General features: G+C 39.7%; 1 protein-coding gene across 1 annotated transcript in view; it reads right to left on the reverse strand.

The window, feature by feature from the left end:
- Positions 1-841: 841 nt before the first annotated feature.
- The window catches only part of CLCA1 (chloride channel accessory 1), a 30,545-nt gene continuing 14,132 nt past the window's right edge, over positions 842-17,254 (reverse strand). The window contains exons 6-14 of the mRNA XM_047728560.1: positions 14,700-14,918; positions 13,907-14,134; positions 11,113-11,287; positions 9,160-9,266; positions 6,962-7,177; positions 6,145-6,406; positions 4,897-5,067; positions 2,404-2,643; positions 842-1,338 (exon numbers count right to left, since the gene is read on the reverse strand). Coding sequence (XP_047584516.1) covers positions 956-1,338; positions 2,404-2,643; positions 4,897-5,067; positions 6,145-6,406; positions 6,962-7,177; positions 9,160-9,266; positions 11,113-11,287; positions 13,907-14,134; positions 14,700-14,918 — 2,001 coding nt within the window. The 3' untranslated portion in view covers positions 842-955. The remainder of the gene's footprint in view (positions 1,339-2,403; positions 2,644-4,896; positions 5,068-6,144; positions 6,407-6,961; positions 7,178-9,159; positions 9,267-11,112; positions 11,288-13,906; positions 14,135-14,699; positions 14,919-17,254) is intronic.

Below are 17,254 nucleotides of genomic sequence, written 5' to 3' on the forward strand. Positions count from 1 at the left end.
CTCTTACTCTTTTTTTTTTTTTTTTTTTTGTACTCAGGACCTAGCAGGGGCCTGGAATATAATAGGCAGCTGAGGAACATTTGTTGAATGAACTGAATTGTATTACATAAGATAATGCATATGGGGCATTGGTAGAGCATTTAGCACAAAGTACACACACAAAAAACATTTATTTCTTAGTCACTTCTACTTCACATCTGGCTTGAACCTACATTTCCTACCTCATCTCCCACCACTGTGGCTTTAAGCATCACTGACTTGTAATTTCATGGACATAACATACATTTCTATGCCTAAGGAGACGTCATCATCCTACTGTTTCTTTCTGCAATGCAATCTCTTCCTGAAATGCGTAATCCTTGCAAATTTAGAGAAGAGAATCCATTTTCCTGGTAATGTTGATACAAATAGCAAACTGTGCCTTTTATATTTAGATAGTTGGACCTAGTTGGGCATCTGGCACTTTTCACATGCAATTACATGTCCTTTTTTAATTGGCAAAGCGCCTTAAAATGAATTAAACATACTTTCATTTATTGATGCAAGCACCTCTTCTTTAAGAATCATTAATAGGGGCACCTGGGTGGCTCAGTGGGTTAAAACCTCTGCCTTTGGCTCAGGTCATGGTCCCAGGGTCCTGAGATTGAGCCCCATAATTGGGGGGGGGGGTTCTCTGCTCAGCAGGGAGCCTGCTTCCTCTTCTCTATCTGCCTGTCTCTCTGCCTACTTGTGATCTCTGTCTGTCAAATAGATAAATAAAATATTTTTAAAAAATCATTAATAAATGCCTGTATGATGATTAAACTTCTGGATTTAAATGATAGTCTTTATACATATGTAGCCAGTTGTTTAGCATTTGATTTTATTATATCACCCTCTACAGGAAAGTTTAAAATACATTTCGGAGAATTTTATAATCAAAAGAAGGGTGGATGATTTATTCATCTCATGAAACTCAGCCCAAGGCTACTGACAGCTGCAATTCCCCTAGCCACTTCCACATTATTTTTAAAATGTGAAGGCCAGGAATGGTGCTATTGACATTGATATCAGGACAAGGAGGAGTAGGTATCTCTGGAGGAGTCGGTGGAGGAATAAACAAAGACACTCCCACAATATTAGAGATTTCTGACTTGAGATTGGACTTATCAACAGCCTGAACTGCAATGAAGAGATCCGTGCCATTTTCAAAAGGGATGTTTTCCGGTGTAAACACAAAGACTTCCTTAGAGTTGGCCTCCTTCGGGATAAGATCAGATGTGTTCACTTGAAGTGATTCAGTGAAATTGTCTCTGAGATCAAGAATACTTGCACTTATTCTAATGATATACTTAAGAGCTAAAAAGAAAAAAAATCGTGACTTGTAATTCTCAAGTGTTAAAGAAGTTTTAAGTCTATAAGAAACTATATTACCATTCCATAAAGTTCCGGTGAATAAATGTAATTGATGGTCCATATTTATAAGCATTAGTATTCTTTTTACATTCTTGTTTGTGTATCTCAACAGAGTGATAAATGTAAAACTGGATCAAGGGGTGCCTGGGTGGCTCAGTTGGTTAAGCATCTTTACCTGATTTTGGCTCAAGTCATGATCCAGGGTGGTGAGATCAAGCCCTGAAGAGCTTCCTGCTGGGCATGGAGCCTACTTAAGATTCTCCCTCTCCCTCTGTCCCTATTCCTTCACCTGTCTCCATCCTTCCCCATCACATGCATGCACATGCTCTCTATAAATAAATAAATAAATAAATAAGTACATAAAACTGGGCAGGCATGAGCTAAAGCCTTGATCAGTATTTCTATATATGCATCTGGCTGTGAGAGGAAGTCTTTAAACTATTGTTATTGCTTATCATTTATAGAGGAGTTTTGGGTACCAGTGTCTCTCGAACTTTCATGTACATAAAAAATACCCAGGGACCTTAAATGACAGATTCTGGTTTTATAGGTCTTGTTGGGGACTGGAGTTCTACATTTCTAACAAGCATTTCTATGATGCCCATGCTGCCATCTGAAGACTATACTTCAAGACAAAAATCTGGTAGGACCTGAGTTTTCTCCCAAAGGTCAGTTCTGCTCCATAGAGATCTATGCTGTATTCCCAAGCCTTTCCAGAGTGATTGCTAAGAATGGGGCTTATTAAAAGACAGTTTGGCAAGATTTCAAAAAAATCTAAGGATTGCCTGTTACTGGTTGAAACCTCTTAAAAGATAAATGTGGGCCAGCTTTTCAGGTTCTAAACCTCTCCTATTTAAAAATCCTAACCCTTCATTTCATAGGACATTCACAATCCCTCTTGCCTCCTGTCTTCCCCATGCATCATAACATGTCTGCCTGCCTCACCTCCTTCTGCACCCCTGTTGGCTGGAAAACTCCTTTACGTGGTTCACACCACATTCAGCTTACCTCTTCCATGATCATAATCATCCCCAGGAGCTGTCCAAGTCAAATTAATAAATTTGTTCCCATGGATTTTTGCCTTAAGATCAGTGATTTGACAAGGTGGGAAGCGGTCAGGTATGGGAGCCTGTGGGACACCAGAGGCCACAAATGAACCTCCTGAGGTTGTTCTGCTGAAACACACTTGGTTGCCGTCAAGATCGTTCTTACTAGTTTCAGGTCTCGGTGGATTCCATTTTATTTCACCTGCAACACATTACATTACGTTACATTACATTACATTACAAGCAATTATATGACTATACTTCCCTTTGTTTTGTTGTCAGATTGCCCTCTTCCTACTCTCGCCTTTGCCTTCTTTCCTTCCACACACAAAATTAATTTTAACTATTTGGTGTAAAGATCCCAAATCAGGTTGCATCAGAGGGAAAAAAGCAAAGAGAGAATCACAGTTTATTTTATCTTACAGATATTTTCTGGAATAACAATTCTCGTAATTTATTTTCATGACATTTGTCATGGAGTTGTTTCTCTTCCCATCTTTTTGCCCATCCTGATTTTACTCTTCCTAGATCAGTTTAAATCCTACCTTTATTTTAAGCCTTCTTAGACTGCCTCAAGAAATCTCTTTCACCTAGTTAATGTGGTTAGTTTTATTATTTTTCCTGTTTATTTGGTAATTAATCATTTGGACCATCAAGAATTGCCCTGATTATTTCTTCCATGCATTTTCCCCCTCTTTCTCTATATTTGTGTTTTATCATTCTTATTAGATGGCAGCTTCTCATAAACTATTTTATGTTAGAGGTCCTAAAATTTTATGCTTTTGGAAGACTTCTGATTTTCCATTGAATGCCTAGGAAATTAGTGCTTGTAGCAATTTCAATATTCTTCACATTCTTGCTGTAAGGTTGTATAAAAATAATCCTGGAACTCAAAGAATACCCTGACCTGCTCAATCAGTAGGGTTCTCCAATTCTCATTTCAATAAAAATATTCCATAACAAAAAAAAAATATTCCATAATATCCTAACATGGCATTACACAGAATTTACTCTTTCCTAAAACCTACTTCTTTAACCCTTAAAATTTTTGTCTGTAAAGACAGATTGATCTTCATACCCATCCATCTGGTCTTGGGCAAAGATAAAGTAGATACTGTAGCAGGTTCAGAGTTAGTATTCAATTCACCAATAGAGAGCATCTCTCTTGGTATTCATCAAGGGATAGAGGAGAAAAATATGGCTTTCCAATGCCAAGCCAAGTCCTATCACAGGCCAATAACCTCTCTAGCCTCTGTTTCTCTGTCCGTAAAATGGCATAATTAGAAGAATGTAATGTCCTAATGTGAGCAAAACACTGAGCATGAGGCTAGATATAGCCATTAAACCAAGAAGCTCCTGTGTTTTCCCCGTAACTTGGAAAGAAGAACAAATGAAAATAAACTAAGTTAAATATGTGAAAGAGCTTTGGAAGCAATGTCTTTAAAGCATTGTTTTTTCTTGTGCTCACCTTTGCATGAAACACCACATGTCCTAAAATCCCCCTTTTACTGAGCACACACTCAAGTAAACAGGACAATGGAAGCTTCTTGGAGGAGCTATCCTTACAATACACCAGGTGCTAAGTAAAAGAGATTGATGGAAAACAAGTCCTGGAACCTATCAGTACTACTTGGTCCCAATTCCAGCTCTAATCCAGGGCAAGTGTTTATGACCAAGAGTGTATAGGACTGTCTGTTTCTTGGAGCACAATTTCCCCACCTGCTTACATGTGGGCTCAGTGTACTGGCTGATATTAGGTTCATCTACTATTCTCCCAGGTCTGAGCAAGAGAAAGGAGACAGTGGGGCTTGTGATATTGATGCATATAATAAGCCGTAAATTCCCTTATTCTATAGAAATGCCACTATCAGTGGAAAGAGCTTTATCATAGAATGTTTTAAAATTTATTAAAAATAATAGCAAACATTTATTTAACACTTTTATTTACCAGCAACAGCTCATTAGATGTATTTCCTTGTTCATTCCTCATAACTACCTTACGAGGTAGTTACCATTGTTATTCCCATTTTATAACTGAGGAAAGTGAAGCACAAAGAGATTATCTAAAATACTTTGGTAGAGGGCTGGAATGTGAACCCAGGCAGTAGAAAGCTGCTTTCAATCTATTGACTTTCATCTGAGGGTTATTTTGCCTCTAGAGGACAGCGGATGATGTTTGGAGACATTTTTGATTGCCATGACTGTGGGGGATGCTTCTGATAGCTAGTGAGTAGAGGACAGGAATGCTAGTAAATGTCCTACAATGCACAGGACAGCCCCCACAACAAAGAATTATGTGGCCCAAAATGTCACAAATGTAGTGTTGGCCCAAAATATAGTGTTCAGACTGAAAAGCCCTGATATCAAATCACACCATTCTCCCCACAGGCTTACTGGTTTTCTCTTGATCCTAAGCCTTTTACTCAAGCCAGGTGTGTTATTACAGATTACTTACCATTCTCAACCCAGCCAGGCATGTGCATGGCTCCATTCTGCTGGGGTCTCACCCTCTGTCCAGCTGCATTTATTCCTCCCAGAGCCCTCACTTTCACACTGTATCTACCATTTGTATCATAAGCTGTAAAATACCTCGAATAGATACCATCGTCCTTAGTAGCATCAGCACCTTGACAGGAAAATGAAGAAATTGATGAATATCTGAAAGGCGGATGTGCATTTGTATATTTCCAACTCATATGTGGGTTAAAAATTTTCAAAGCAAAGATAACCTTGCACTATCTCCAAGAGAGTTTAGGATTTGATTCCGTTAAAGATGAAATCTATTTTTTCTCTTAGGCACACGTGCACATGCGTGTATATGTCTCTGTGTATGTTTAGCTTCGTATGTGTATATTTTATCTTCCTGAATTGTCTTTCTTTCTGAAATCAGAGGTCATGCCATGTGTCTGCTACATCCAACATAGCTCAAGGTAACTATTCATTAAATGTATCTGTCGAGCTAAGTTGAATTGTTGCTCATTACTATGAAGAAAAAAAAGTTATATGATTATCTTTCTTTTTTTTTTAAACTTATGACTTCTCACCAGGGTAGATTTGGGTAGGAAATCCATTTACAGAATTTGTTCTAATAAGGTTACTTGCATCAGAGTAAGCAGTCATGTGCCTTCTATAAAGAAATGTAGAATTCTCTTTCTCTCACTCCCTGTTAGATTTATTTAAAAAATAATGGGCAGGATTTTCATTTTGGGGGCAAACTAATGCAGAGTCTGCATACATATAGCAGGCACAGTTATATGTGCCATATAACTGCACTTGAATTTATCTCTGCTGCTTTCTGAATGTGAAAGCCTCAGTTTCTTCATCTGTAATGTAGGGTTAATAATATCTCAAAAGTGTGGTAAAGATAAAAATGAAGATAACATAACATAAAATAGCTATTAATTTTCCTCCTTCCCTTTTGGGGAGTGTGGAATACCCTCTGACAACTCCCTAGAGTATCTAAGTGTATCAAACTTGAGCCACTAATGTGTTTGGTCTTTGCAGAAGCTAAAGGTAAGCACTTCTTCATGCTGTCCAACATTTTAAAATATAGGAATTGTGGGGAAGCAGAGAACTCTCCCAGCCAGACCCCCAGTGGCGGACTCCCTGATTCTAACTGTCCTCACCAGATCATGCCCTCCTTCTGTTCCTTGATTGCTTTTTGGAAAAGAAAGATGTGTTTTCCAATCTTTGGAATGGTTACCTGCTCCATTGTCCAGTAATTCAAGGTTAACTGTTTTACCATTCACTGATTCTATTATAGCTGTGACAGTGGCCCTGAGGATTGGCGAGGATCCTTGATGAATCTTTGCATAAACGGCCATAGGGCTAGGAAATTTGCCTTGGTCTTTGCTCATTTTAGAGGTCACTGTAATTGGAGGCAGAGTAGCACTTGAAGCACGGGAGGTTACAGTCAGAGTCAGGGTTTGTGAGCTTGCTTTCAGACTGTAACTCCAAGTACCAACCTGACCAAAACAAATGGAGACATTTCCAATTAATAACTGTAAATGACACAGACCTGACTTTAATGCTACCTATAGGAAGAGCTTATCTGGTATAAGCATGTTACAAAAGCATATTTAAGAAGATCTCTGATATTCTGTCAACCAAGGGAAATTCTGGTACATTTGGATTAACTACATGGTTCTTACTGTCAAGAAAATCCTAGTTGGGGAAAATGAGGTCTGAAAGCTGTATGCTTATTTCCTTGGTTTCTAAAAAGCAGTATCAAATCAGTGGGTTCCTGAGGTGATATTTTTCATGATCCCGAAGTTTCAAGGACCATTTTGCATGTTGACTTCTATGTAATTTGAAACTTCTCCCTTTAGTACCTGTAGAAAATATCATCAATTTCCTTTCCCTTGATTTGCTGTCATACTAATGAGATAGAGAATTTTCCTTGTTCTCTCCTTCATTCAATACTAACTCCTTTTAGCAACCACCCACATTGAGAAAGCTATTTTGTAAAAACTTCAATTTATCTTGTCAAATTGTGGGAAGGATAAAACCTGAGTCCATACCTTCGCAGTGCCTGGGATTTGGAGGTAGGCCATTCTAGTGCTTGTGTCCACTACCAAGCCATCTTGTTTATTTCCACTAGGATCACTGAGAAGGATTTGGGGAGGCTTTGTTGTCCAAGTGATGAGAAATAACGTGTCCTTTCCCACAGTGCTGTCCACAAACACTGTGCCATTCATCCACTCATTGTTCTGGAGGGTTAAGCCTCTACTCTCAAGCTGTTAAGAAAGAAAAACAACTCTTTACATTCTGGAGAATATAGCCCCCATCGCACAGTCTCTTCCATTCTGCCTCCAATTCCCAGTTGTCCCATTAAACGCCTTCCATGATGCCTGAGTCCTTGGCTTAGTACTTAGGTCTTAATCATTATCCAGTTCTAAATTACCTTTCTTTCAGCCTTAGCTTCCACAATGTTTATTCCTACACCCAAATTAGACCACTTCCCAAATGACACTCATGAATCCCTGACTCTAACTTTATCATACTCTCTGCTTTTTCTGGAAGTCTATACATTCAACTCCATTTATCTAAGCCTTACCAATCCTTCAAAACTCGGTTCAAATGGCACTTTCTCTCTGAAATTTTCTCTAAAGTCCATCTCACTTACTGACTGAGAATTATCTCTCCCTCCTGTGAGTTCTCACAGAATCTTGATTCTGTCACTCCTTTGATGTTCTCCCAGTGTTTTCCTTTATACCTACTTGTGTTTATATCTCATCCTGTTTACTAGACTATAAACTTAACTCTTTAGGGGCCTTACTGGGACTTTTTGCAAATAACCAATACTAAATCAAGTAGTCCCTGTGAAGATAAATGAAAATAAGTCAAGGGTCAAGGCTGATTTGTTGTTTGGAGAAGAATGAAGAAGTGGTTAGAACAAAGACTGAGGTGGGGAAGGGTTAACAGGACTTTTACAGAGAATGTGACCTTGAGGACTGTGTCCTAGATAATTATCTCTTGTCCTTAAACTGATATCTAAGAGAAGATAGGGTGGCTGGGTCATAGAGTCAGATTTCTAATTTCATAGGTAGATTTGATCTTGGATGTGGAAAAAATAAAGGACTCTTATACGCATATACTGAAGGGATTCTAAATCTGATTCTTAAGGCAGGTGGGTAAATGAGTTCTGCTCATTTCTCTATCTCTCTCACTGTTAGGCTTCTTAAATACAAAAGTAATGGGCAGAGACTGCCTGACCGTGAACTTGTCCTTTCATCAGTTTAATCACTTTTTTCAGACACATTCCTCCAATTTCCAGATTGGACTCTTGAGTTCAGTTTTCTAAATCTGAGCTAGGGTAACACAAATGAGTATAATTGCTATCTTCTTTGAGTGAATAAATGCTACCCTGGTACATCAGAAAACCTGTTGTTTCAAAATCTGTCAATTTTTGGCTTTAACATGACATTTTTTTTTACTTTCATCCAAACTCTCACAATAAAATTATCACAATAAAAATAATAATTCACATAGATGTGAGTTCTGATTATTTACTCTCTAGCTTAAAAATTCATATGAGTAGCTTTTGAAACTCAAGAAGAACATTTAAAATATATTTGTCCTTTTCTTAATGAATAGTCCCAAAATTTTTGAAAGAAAATTTGGTTTACTTGACATTTTAGAACCAGAAGGGCCTATGGCTCTGGTTCATATCTGGCTGAGAAACTGAGGCCCAGAAAGGGGAAGTTCTTAACCTACAGTTCGAGAGTTAATGGCAGGCCCAGGACCAGAATCCAGGTGTCTTGACTGACATCATGGGCTTTTCACAGAGCAAAACACTTTTCACCCATAAGGAAATCCTGGCAAATATCAGAGATTTGAGGTAATGGAAAAATAGAGCACATAATCCACGAATACTGACTTGTCCCAGAAAATTTGTGTTAAGTTGATCTGCTGTGAAGAAAATTTTGAGCCAATTATATTGCTATGGGTGCTTGTTAACAGATGTTAAAAAAAAGAATTTTTGGACCTATTATATTGTATGTTGCTGGTTTCTGTGGAGAAGTCAATATTGTTTCCAAACAAGTAAACACTAATTGCTTTGCTTTAAAAAAGTAGTGTTACATTTTAGGAATAATGTCCAATATCAGGGTAAAACGTCTATTTTTAGTTTTAACTTACTACTAGATGAATGTTGCACTTAAAAATTTTAACCATTAAACTCTCCATTTTGGTTATAATTATTTAGAAACATTCTGACCTGGATAGCACGCTGGGAGGCAGCTCCATTTCCAGATGAAAGGGCCCCAAAAGCATCAATGAGGCCATTGTTCTGAGCCTGATCTGAAGCATATGTCTGTAAACCTCCTAAAACACAATTATATTATCAGAAGTTGTTTTCTAGAAAGCAAGTATGTGCACCATTTTAGCTACTGTTAAGATAGCAGAATACATGACATAAATATTCTATTGCAGTTTTAAAATATTAATCAATCACCATCAACCAGGCATCCAGATTAATTCAGAAGTCGATACTAAATTTTTAATCCTACTAAATAATAGCTTCGGCAACATCTCAGTTGCCCAGCTAGGTCAATTATCTGCAAAGCAGCCATGAATCTCTGATAGGTCAAAACTAGTAACATAAAATTTCATGTTTTAAAGGTCATATGCTTCATATAAGAGAATTCATTAAGCCTTATTCCAAGCCTATTGGTTTATTCTTATTTTAGACATAATCTTAACAAGCTTGACTTTTGGGTTTTCTCCTAAATCATAAAACATATATATGTTAACAACAGCAAGAAATAACAGCTACAAGGGACAGTTATAGAAAAGTATAATATATAGTAAAAAATAGATTATACACCAGGTCTCCCAGTCTTGGGCTATTTAGAGTACGTGTAACTAAGACAGTTGATGTGAAAACACTTTTAAACCATTAATGCCATCCAAGGTTTAAGGTAAGTACTTTGGTAATGCTCTTGGGGCCCCACCCAGATACCCTTACCGAGGCAATCGAATCTTTCCCCTGCTGCTCTAAGTGTTAGCTGCTAATGGCATATAACTGCTCCTTTTTCCAGAAAATTGCCTTACCAAAAGAGGCTATGCTTGCTGGAGAAGTAACATGCTCCCTCACCTCCATCTTGCCTTGATTGTCCACGGCTGATGACTAATGGACACGATGGTACAAAAGGTCAGCCCTTTGCCTCAAGATTGTACCAAACGTGTGATGCAATTCTAGATTGAGAGCTCCCTGTAGTGTTAGGCTTCAGCTAGACTCTAAGTCCACTTCTGTGCTTGGGTCCTTCCCCTGTCCTATCCTACTTCCCTTTCTCCTGTTCTCCTGAGAGCTCTCCCTCTATAAATCACATGCACCCAAATCCTTGTCTCAGGCTCTGCTGCTAGGAAACCCAGCCTAAGACATGTGGTATTAGGAATAAGCAGTCCATCATTTTAGCTCCCTCAGGAGACAACTCAGCATAATAATTGATATCCATAATGCTGGCCCTAAGTTAAAAAAATATTGTGCCCACTTACTCTGCTAAAGAAGCCAGGCACATATGGAATCTTTTAAAATCATCTGTGTGTGAGATTAGAAGCTCAATATATTAATATTTTATGGAGAAAATGCATTGTTTTCTACATTGTCAGAGTGACCTTCTGTGGGCTCAGCGGGTTCTTTGCTTTTTGCCTGCTACTCCTTATTAAAGTCTCAACTTAGAGGTCACCTTTCTGGACCTTCTCCTTCCCTTAATAAGGTCAAAGGCTTTCCATTCTAGTATGCCTTCTATAGTTAATAGAGTACTTGTATCATGGCATTATATAATAAGTGGCTTATCATCTCTCCCCGCTGGGTCTGTAGGCCAGCTGCCAGTTGGAAAAGAGTGGTTCCTGGCTAATATATTATGTTCTTTGCAGTCCTTACTTACAAAGTGTCTGGGAAAAGAGACCTGAGTCCTACCTAGAGTGCTGTGCTGATCCCATCTTCCTCCAGACTGCCATAATCCTAGAACTGAGGCCTTAAAAGAAATGGGGAGAGTCAATTCTAATGGTCACTTGGAGGAAAAGGCAGGTAGTTGGTTAATAAGATTCCCCCTCTCTCTATATAGACCACTCTTCCCCTTCTCCCTTGTTCACTGGAGCTCACAGTACAGTGGAAGAGACAATTCAGCAATTCAGTGGGACACAGCAGCAGCAGACCGTCCTTCACCTGTCATTTTAGATAGCTCCTCTAGTTCTTTTGCTGCAGAGGGCCCCAGCGCGACTGTGTGGATGACAGCTCCACTTTGTTTCACCTCGTTGAAGCAAGAGCTTATAGTGGTATCCTCTCCATCAGTCAGCAGCACAATTTCAGATCCATCTGTTGAGAATTTCTTCCTAATAACCTAAGAACATAATGCAGCATATGAGTTATCAGTGTGGCCAGGGTATTTGGGAGAACAGCATTTAACGGGAATGAGAAGAGAAATTCCAGAGGGATTGAACAAAAGTGCCTGAGAATGGTCAAATAGCTCTCTCTCTTGAAGTAATAAAATTTTAAATCAGCAACACTAATGGAATTTGACAATAGTCTTTTCTCTTGGTTACTCTACTGCAGAGTGGGCTCTAAAAAAAAAGGGTAGTTACAGAGATTCATAGCACTGGGGAAGCAGCAAAGGAGGTTTTTCTAGTTTCCTTCATATGATCTCTCCTTGACAGGCTTCTGGAGGTTTCCAGATGCTTTCAGAAACCACCTTCATTGAATAGGGATAATATATGGGAGATATTAGACACAGGGTAGAGTTAGCTTGTATGATATTCACCATCTGACTATACCAGCTGTTTATGGTTGGTATTAGTTCTGACTGGTAAGTACCCAGGTCACGGGAATTATTAAAATTTTTAACATTCCCTCTGATTAAAATAAACAATTTTATTCTGTTAACCCCAGCTCCTAATGGTCTTATGACATCGATGTTTCAACCATTCCTGATTAACATGGATTATAGTTCTTTACATTGTGTAGAAAGCACAGATCTTTTTTTTTTTCAAGTGTTGGATAAGATTTTGATAGAAGGAAAATTAGATTTAAAAAATAGTGTTACTCATTTCAGAAGAGGGACGCAAGAGTCCAGTGTTCCCCTAAAAAGAGTAGAAGGAGAGACCCAGTAAGGAAAACTAGCAATCAAGCTTGAATAACCTCTCTTCCCTGGAGCAGACTCAGAAAGGGAAAGCATCTTCAGTAGGTTGAAAGAAAAGCTAAGAGCAGAGGGTACTTCTGCTGTACTGTTTGAACTCTGAGGGGCTGCCACACAAGGGAAGAGAGCAGAACTGTGCCTGCTGCTACATGATAGAGCCTAGAGCCCAGGATCCTCTCAACCATGGCTGTGGCCTTGATCTGACCAAACTGAGAGGCTAGAGAAAGGCCTTAATTTGGATTCCTTTGTCCTACTCTCTATCACTGCTATGTGCTGTGGAAAATGTGTGTAAGTTCCCACATATCCCACTGGGAAGACAGAAGTCAGCAGGAAAGAGAAGAGGTCATCTCACCAGTCAGGGTGAGGAGTGTTCAGTCTGCTCAGGAGCTGGATGGAGGACAAAGTGGTGGTTAGGGCTCTGCTTCAGTAGTGGGATCCAGGGTGCGGCTGAGTCAGCAAAGATGACTGGGCCCGAATCAAGCCCAGAGAACAAAGTCCAATGGGCTCCTCAGCAGATACGGGAGCCCAAAACAGACCTAACAAGGGCCCTGCTGCAGGAACCAATGGGGAACTTGGGACAGTGTAGGACCCAAGACTCTTTGCCTCATCACACACAAGCTCCTCCCATCCCATAACTGGACTCCATTGGGCAGGGGGAGCATCTAAATTCCAGTTGTATCTTTCACACTCTCTCTCACCCATCTAAGTGGAAAATGCAGAGCCAGAAGTTCTCTCTTCACCACTAGGCCATCTGGCATTACTCATCTCCCCTAAGATTTTGCATAGCAGGAGTTTAATATAACATGTCAGCAATTTCACTGTCCATTCACCTCCCTCATTTTCTTCTTTAATCAAAGCTTAGGTGAGTGGCAGAGGCGAGAGAATCCAGATGCCCACAGGCCTCTGGACAAGGGTTCTGCAGCTGACTGTGCATTCAGTGGAAACCACTTTGAGGGAACTGAACTTAAAGGTGGAATAAAAGGTCCCGGGGGACAGACTGAATTTGAGGAAATGGTTGTCTGTTGTCCACATACAATAGTGTGAGCTGGAAACTAAATGTTCCTGCTGCTGCTGCTGCTGCTTGGGAATCTGAAACAGCCCCGGGGCGTGTTGTGCCCCCTATTCGACAAAAGGCTGACCTGCCCAAGATGTCACAGAGATTTTGAGACCTTAATCAGCCAGCTTCTTTCAGCCTCTTATTCTTTGTTTCATGGGGCTAAAGATCTTCTAAATAACTATGGAATATTAGATTATGTGTTTGGAGCAAAGAGGTATCAGGTGCTATCAAATAATTCAATTTTATTGAGACCCTCCTGTATAAAAGATACTGTGCAGCAGCCTCAGAGGTCAAGAGGTAAGTCTTATCCCTAATGAAATTTTGCTTGAGTGAAGCACGTGATTAGAAAATCAGACAGAAGAGCTTAGAAGTCAGAAGAAATTTTTTTGTTAAAGTTCACAGGATTTAGAAAGAGTGATTCTGTACAACTGTAAGAATCAGGAAAGATGTCCAGAAGTAGGTGATGTCTGGGATGAATCCTTGAAGAATGACTGTGATTTGAGGGACAGAAGAGGAAGGAGAAAATATTCTAAGGGGGGAGCCTGGCAAAGGTGTGGAAGTGCTGAAGGACAAGTGATCCAAGTTGCTGAGATATAGGACACCTGGAAGAGCGTTCCTGGTATGGGACCTTAGAAAGGTAGGTAGGTGGTGCTCTATTATGAAAGAATTTAAATATTGGAGAAAATTTGACTTAATTTTGTTGAAAACAGAGTTAAGTTTAGGAAACAGAAATTGTAAACATTGACAAATGACAGGGCAACTCGTCTTACAGCAAATGCTGATCGAAGCCCAGAGCAGATGGACGTTCCTCCTGCAGCCACTGCCGGTAACCTTTTGGTGAGGGCATCCCTTTCTGCAGCACTGTTTATCTGTACAAGATCACTTTGTACCTGGGCAGCACTGTCAAATGTCACCATCCCAACCCAGGAGCCTTGCTCAATTATTTGCAGAAGGAAAAGTTTGCCGGCTTGATTCAGTCGGTTAAGGCGGTTACCATTCTGAATGGAAAAGTAAAAGAAAAGCAGTCAGGTTGGGTTTAGATGAGCAGACTAATAACAAAACAGGGGAGAGGAAATTTGAAAATGGCTGCCTTAACATCGAGTAAATGACAATAAGCCTATTCAGGGGTCTTGATATTAAATTAAATTTTCATATTAAATTTCTCCTTTGTAATTAGTAACATCTGGGTAGAATTTTAGGGCCTTTGTTTAACTAGCCCTAAAAGATCAAGCTAGATTAGGCAGTAGTTAGATCATTACTGCTTTAGTAAGAGTTCTATAGATGGACATATTGTCAGTGAAACATTAAAAAATGTCAAGGCTATGTACTTCAGCAGATCTTGCTCACAAATTAAAAGCTAATTTTATTTGGCAAATGAGACTCTTGCTGTTGAATTCCTGTTGAATAGAGTTGAGGTGGGTGTTTCTAATGGTAATGTTATGGCTGTAACTGTTCTGACCCTAAGGGTTGTGTTTATTCCTAGCCTGTTACAAACTGTGGTCCAGATCATATCATACACAAATGTGAGAACAGCACCCTGAAGACCAAGACCAGTTAACGTACCGTCATGCTTCCAGACTTATCAAGAACTAAACACACAATTCTTTGTCCAATCTGCAGCAGTGAGAATGTGGGTGCGGGTGGCTGTGTCGTCATAGGAGTGGTTTTCTGAAAGTCCTCAGAATCACGTATCACTTCCCATGTGCTTCGGAGATTGCATTTTTGGTTTTGTGGGTTTGGGGCCTCTTTATTGTGGTTTTTTTCTGTACAGAATTCAACCACCTGAAATTGTCAATAAAATTATAGAGGTAAACAGTAGAGAGGATATTTAAATCCCTTGCCCTCCTTCCTAGTCTGCCCTGCTAACCCATAAACTTGGCTTAATCCCGCAATCACTACAGGGCACTGCTGGGGAAATTCACAGTCATAATTCAGACTTCCTGTCTCATACCACATCTTCAACATTATTAGACCCTTAGTACTCCTCAGCAATCTATTTATCTGCTCTTGGCTTCCTTCCTACTTCTCAAACTGCCATTTCAAGCATCACCACTGTCTTCAAACTACCCACTTCCTAACATTTCTCTGCTGGTAACATCTTATCTCTCCATCCTTTTACTTCCACTCCCTCTTCCCATTCACTTACCAACACCCTGCATTCCAGCTCTTTCCACTAAGACATCCCACCAGCTCCTCAACCTTCATGTGTTCACAGTCGAACTTATCACCTTTCCTTTAACTCTGTTCCTCCTCCTGTCCACCCAGTCACCTCCATCAGGAAATCCTATCTTCCTCCTTCTACAAAATAACCAAGATCCATCTATTTCACTGCTTCTCTCGTTCATCATCTTTCTCCTTCTCCATTGGAATCTCCGTCATTCAAAGCCTTATGGTCCCTGCCTCGGACTATTTTGGTCTCCTATCTGACTTTTCCATCTTGTTTGCCCTCTGATTGGTCCACTCCACAGTTTCCAGAAACAGCTTCTTTCTTACTTCTGTGCTCAAGACCCTTTGGCAGCTCCTCATTTCTCACACACTATTTCTGGACTATTCACATAGCAAGCACCAATCTCCATGATTCAGACTTTGCTTCACTCTCCATCCTCACTCTGGCTGTGCATTACAAGTCTCTAATTTCCCCTACTGTAATCCATAAGTTCTCAAACTCGTCTTTGCTCATGATTTCTCCCTTTGTCAAGGAATTCCTCTTCCTCTGTCTTCTGCATCATGAACTTTACCCTCACGTTTCAGCCAAAAGGTCATTTTCAAAATGTTTTCTCATTTCCTACTCCCCCCAAAGAATTTTCACTCAGCCCTGTGGCTTCACAGTACCCTAGAGATACTTCAGTAAGACCTCTTTAACATTGTTAGTACACTTATTGGGCTACAAACCCATCTATGGTAGAAAATTGTCTCATTAAATTTTGCTTCCTCAAAACTTGGCTTAGTGTGGGGCGCCTGGGTGGCTCAGTGGGTTAAAGCCTCTGCCTTCGGCTCAGGTCATGATCCCAGGGTCCTGGGATCGAGCCCCACATTGGGCTCTCTGCTCCGCAGGGAGCCTGCTTCCTCCTCTCTCTCTCTCTGACTGCCTCTCTGCCTACTTGTGATCTCTGTCAAATAAATAAATAAAATCTTTAAAAACAAAAAACAGGGGCGCCTGGGTGGCTCAGTGGGTTAAAGCCTCTGCCTTCGGCTCAGGTCATGATCTCAGGATCCTGGGATCGAGCCCCACATCGGGCTCTCTGCTGAGCAGGGAGCCTGTTTCCTCCTCTCTCTCTCTCTGCCTGCCTCTCTGCCTGCTTGTGATTTCTCTCTCTGTGTGTCAAATAAATAAAATCTTTAAAAAAAAAAAAACAAAACAAAAAACAAAAAACAAAAAAAAAAAACTTGGCTTAGTGTCTGACACATAATAAAAGCTCAATATAAGTTTGTTGTTTTTTGAGTAACCTAAAATCTACATGTCAGGTTTTTTTTTTTTTTTAATTTACAAAAGGGCAATAGTTATTATGCAAGAATTACATGAGAACATATGGAATAGGGTCCATACTAACACAGCCGATAAATGACAGTTTCCTCCCCTATCTTTAAGATTTGTATCTCTAGCATTTGAGGGATTAAAAAAGGATCCACAGTACCCAAAGCATGTGTAATTTCATTCCTCCCCTCAGACTGTTATTCATAGTATTATCATTCAATTAAAAATCCTAATTATCCAAGATTCTAGTAACTTAGAAAGTAATCATTATCTGTAAAACACTTATTTTTCTCCTCATTGGCATTTCCCAGGTCGTTTTGGTTGTGTTTCCATAATATCATAAGGCTCTATTTTAGCAGGGGATCAGAAAAACTTATATGTAAACTGTAGGCAGAGGTTCCCAAACCTGACTGTACAACAAATTTAACTTTGTGGTTAATTTAAAACACAAAACCACAAAATCTGGGCCCCATCTTGAAAGTTTCTTTCTTTTTATTTTTCTATATTATACTTTTTTAAAAGATTATTTATTTATTTACTTGTCAGAGAGAGAGAGAGAGACAGCACAAGCCAGGGAGGGGCACGCAGAGGGAGAAGCAAGCTCCCCACTGAGCAAGGAGCCCAACACAGGATTCAACCCTAG

Source organism: Lutra lutra, chromosome 4 (assembly GCF_902655055.1).
Source record: "Lutra lutra chromosome 4, mLutLut1.2, whole genome shotgun sequence".
Classification (NCBI taxonomy): domain Eukaryota; kingdom Metazoa; phylum Chordata; class Mammalia; order Carnivora; family Mustelidae; genus Lutra; species Lutra lutra.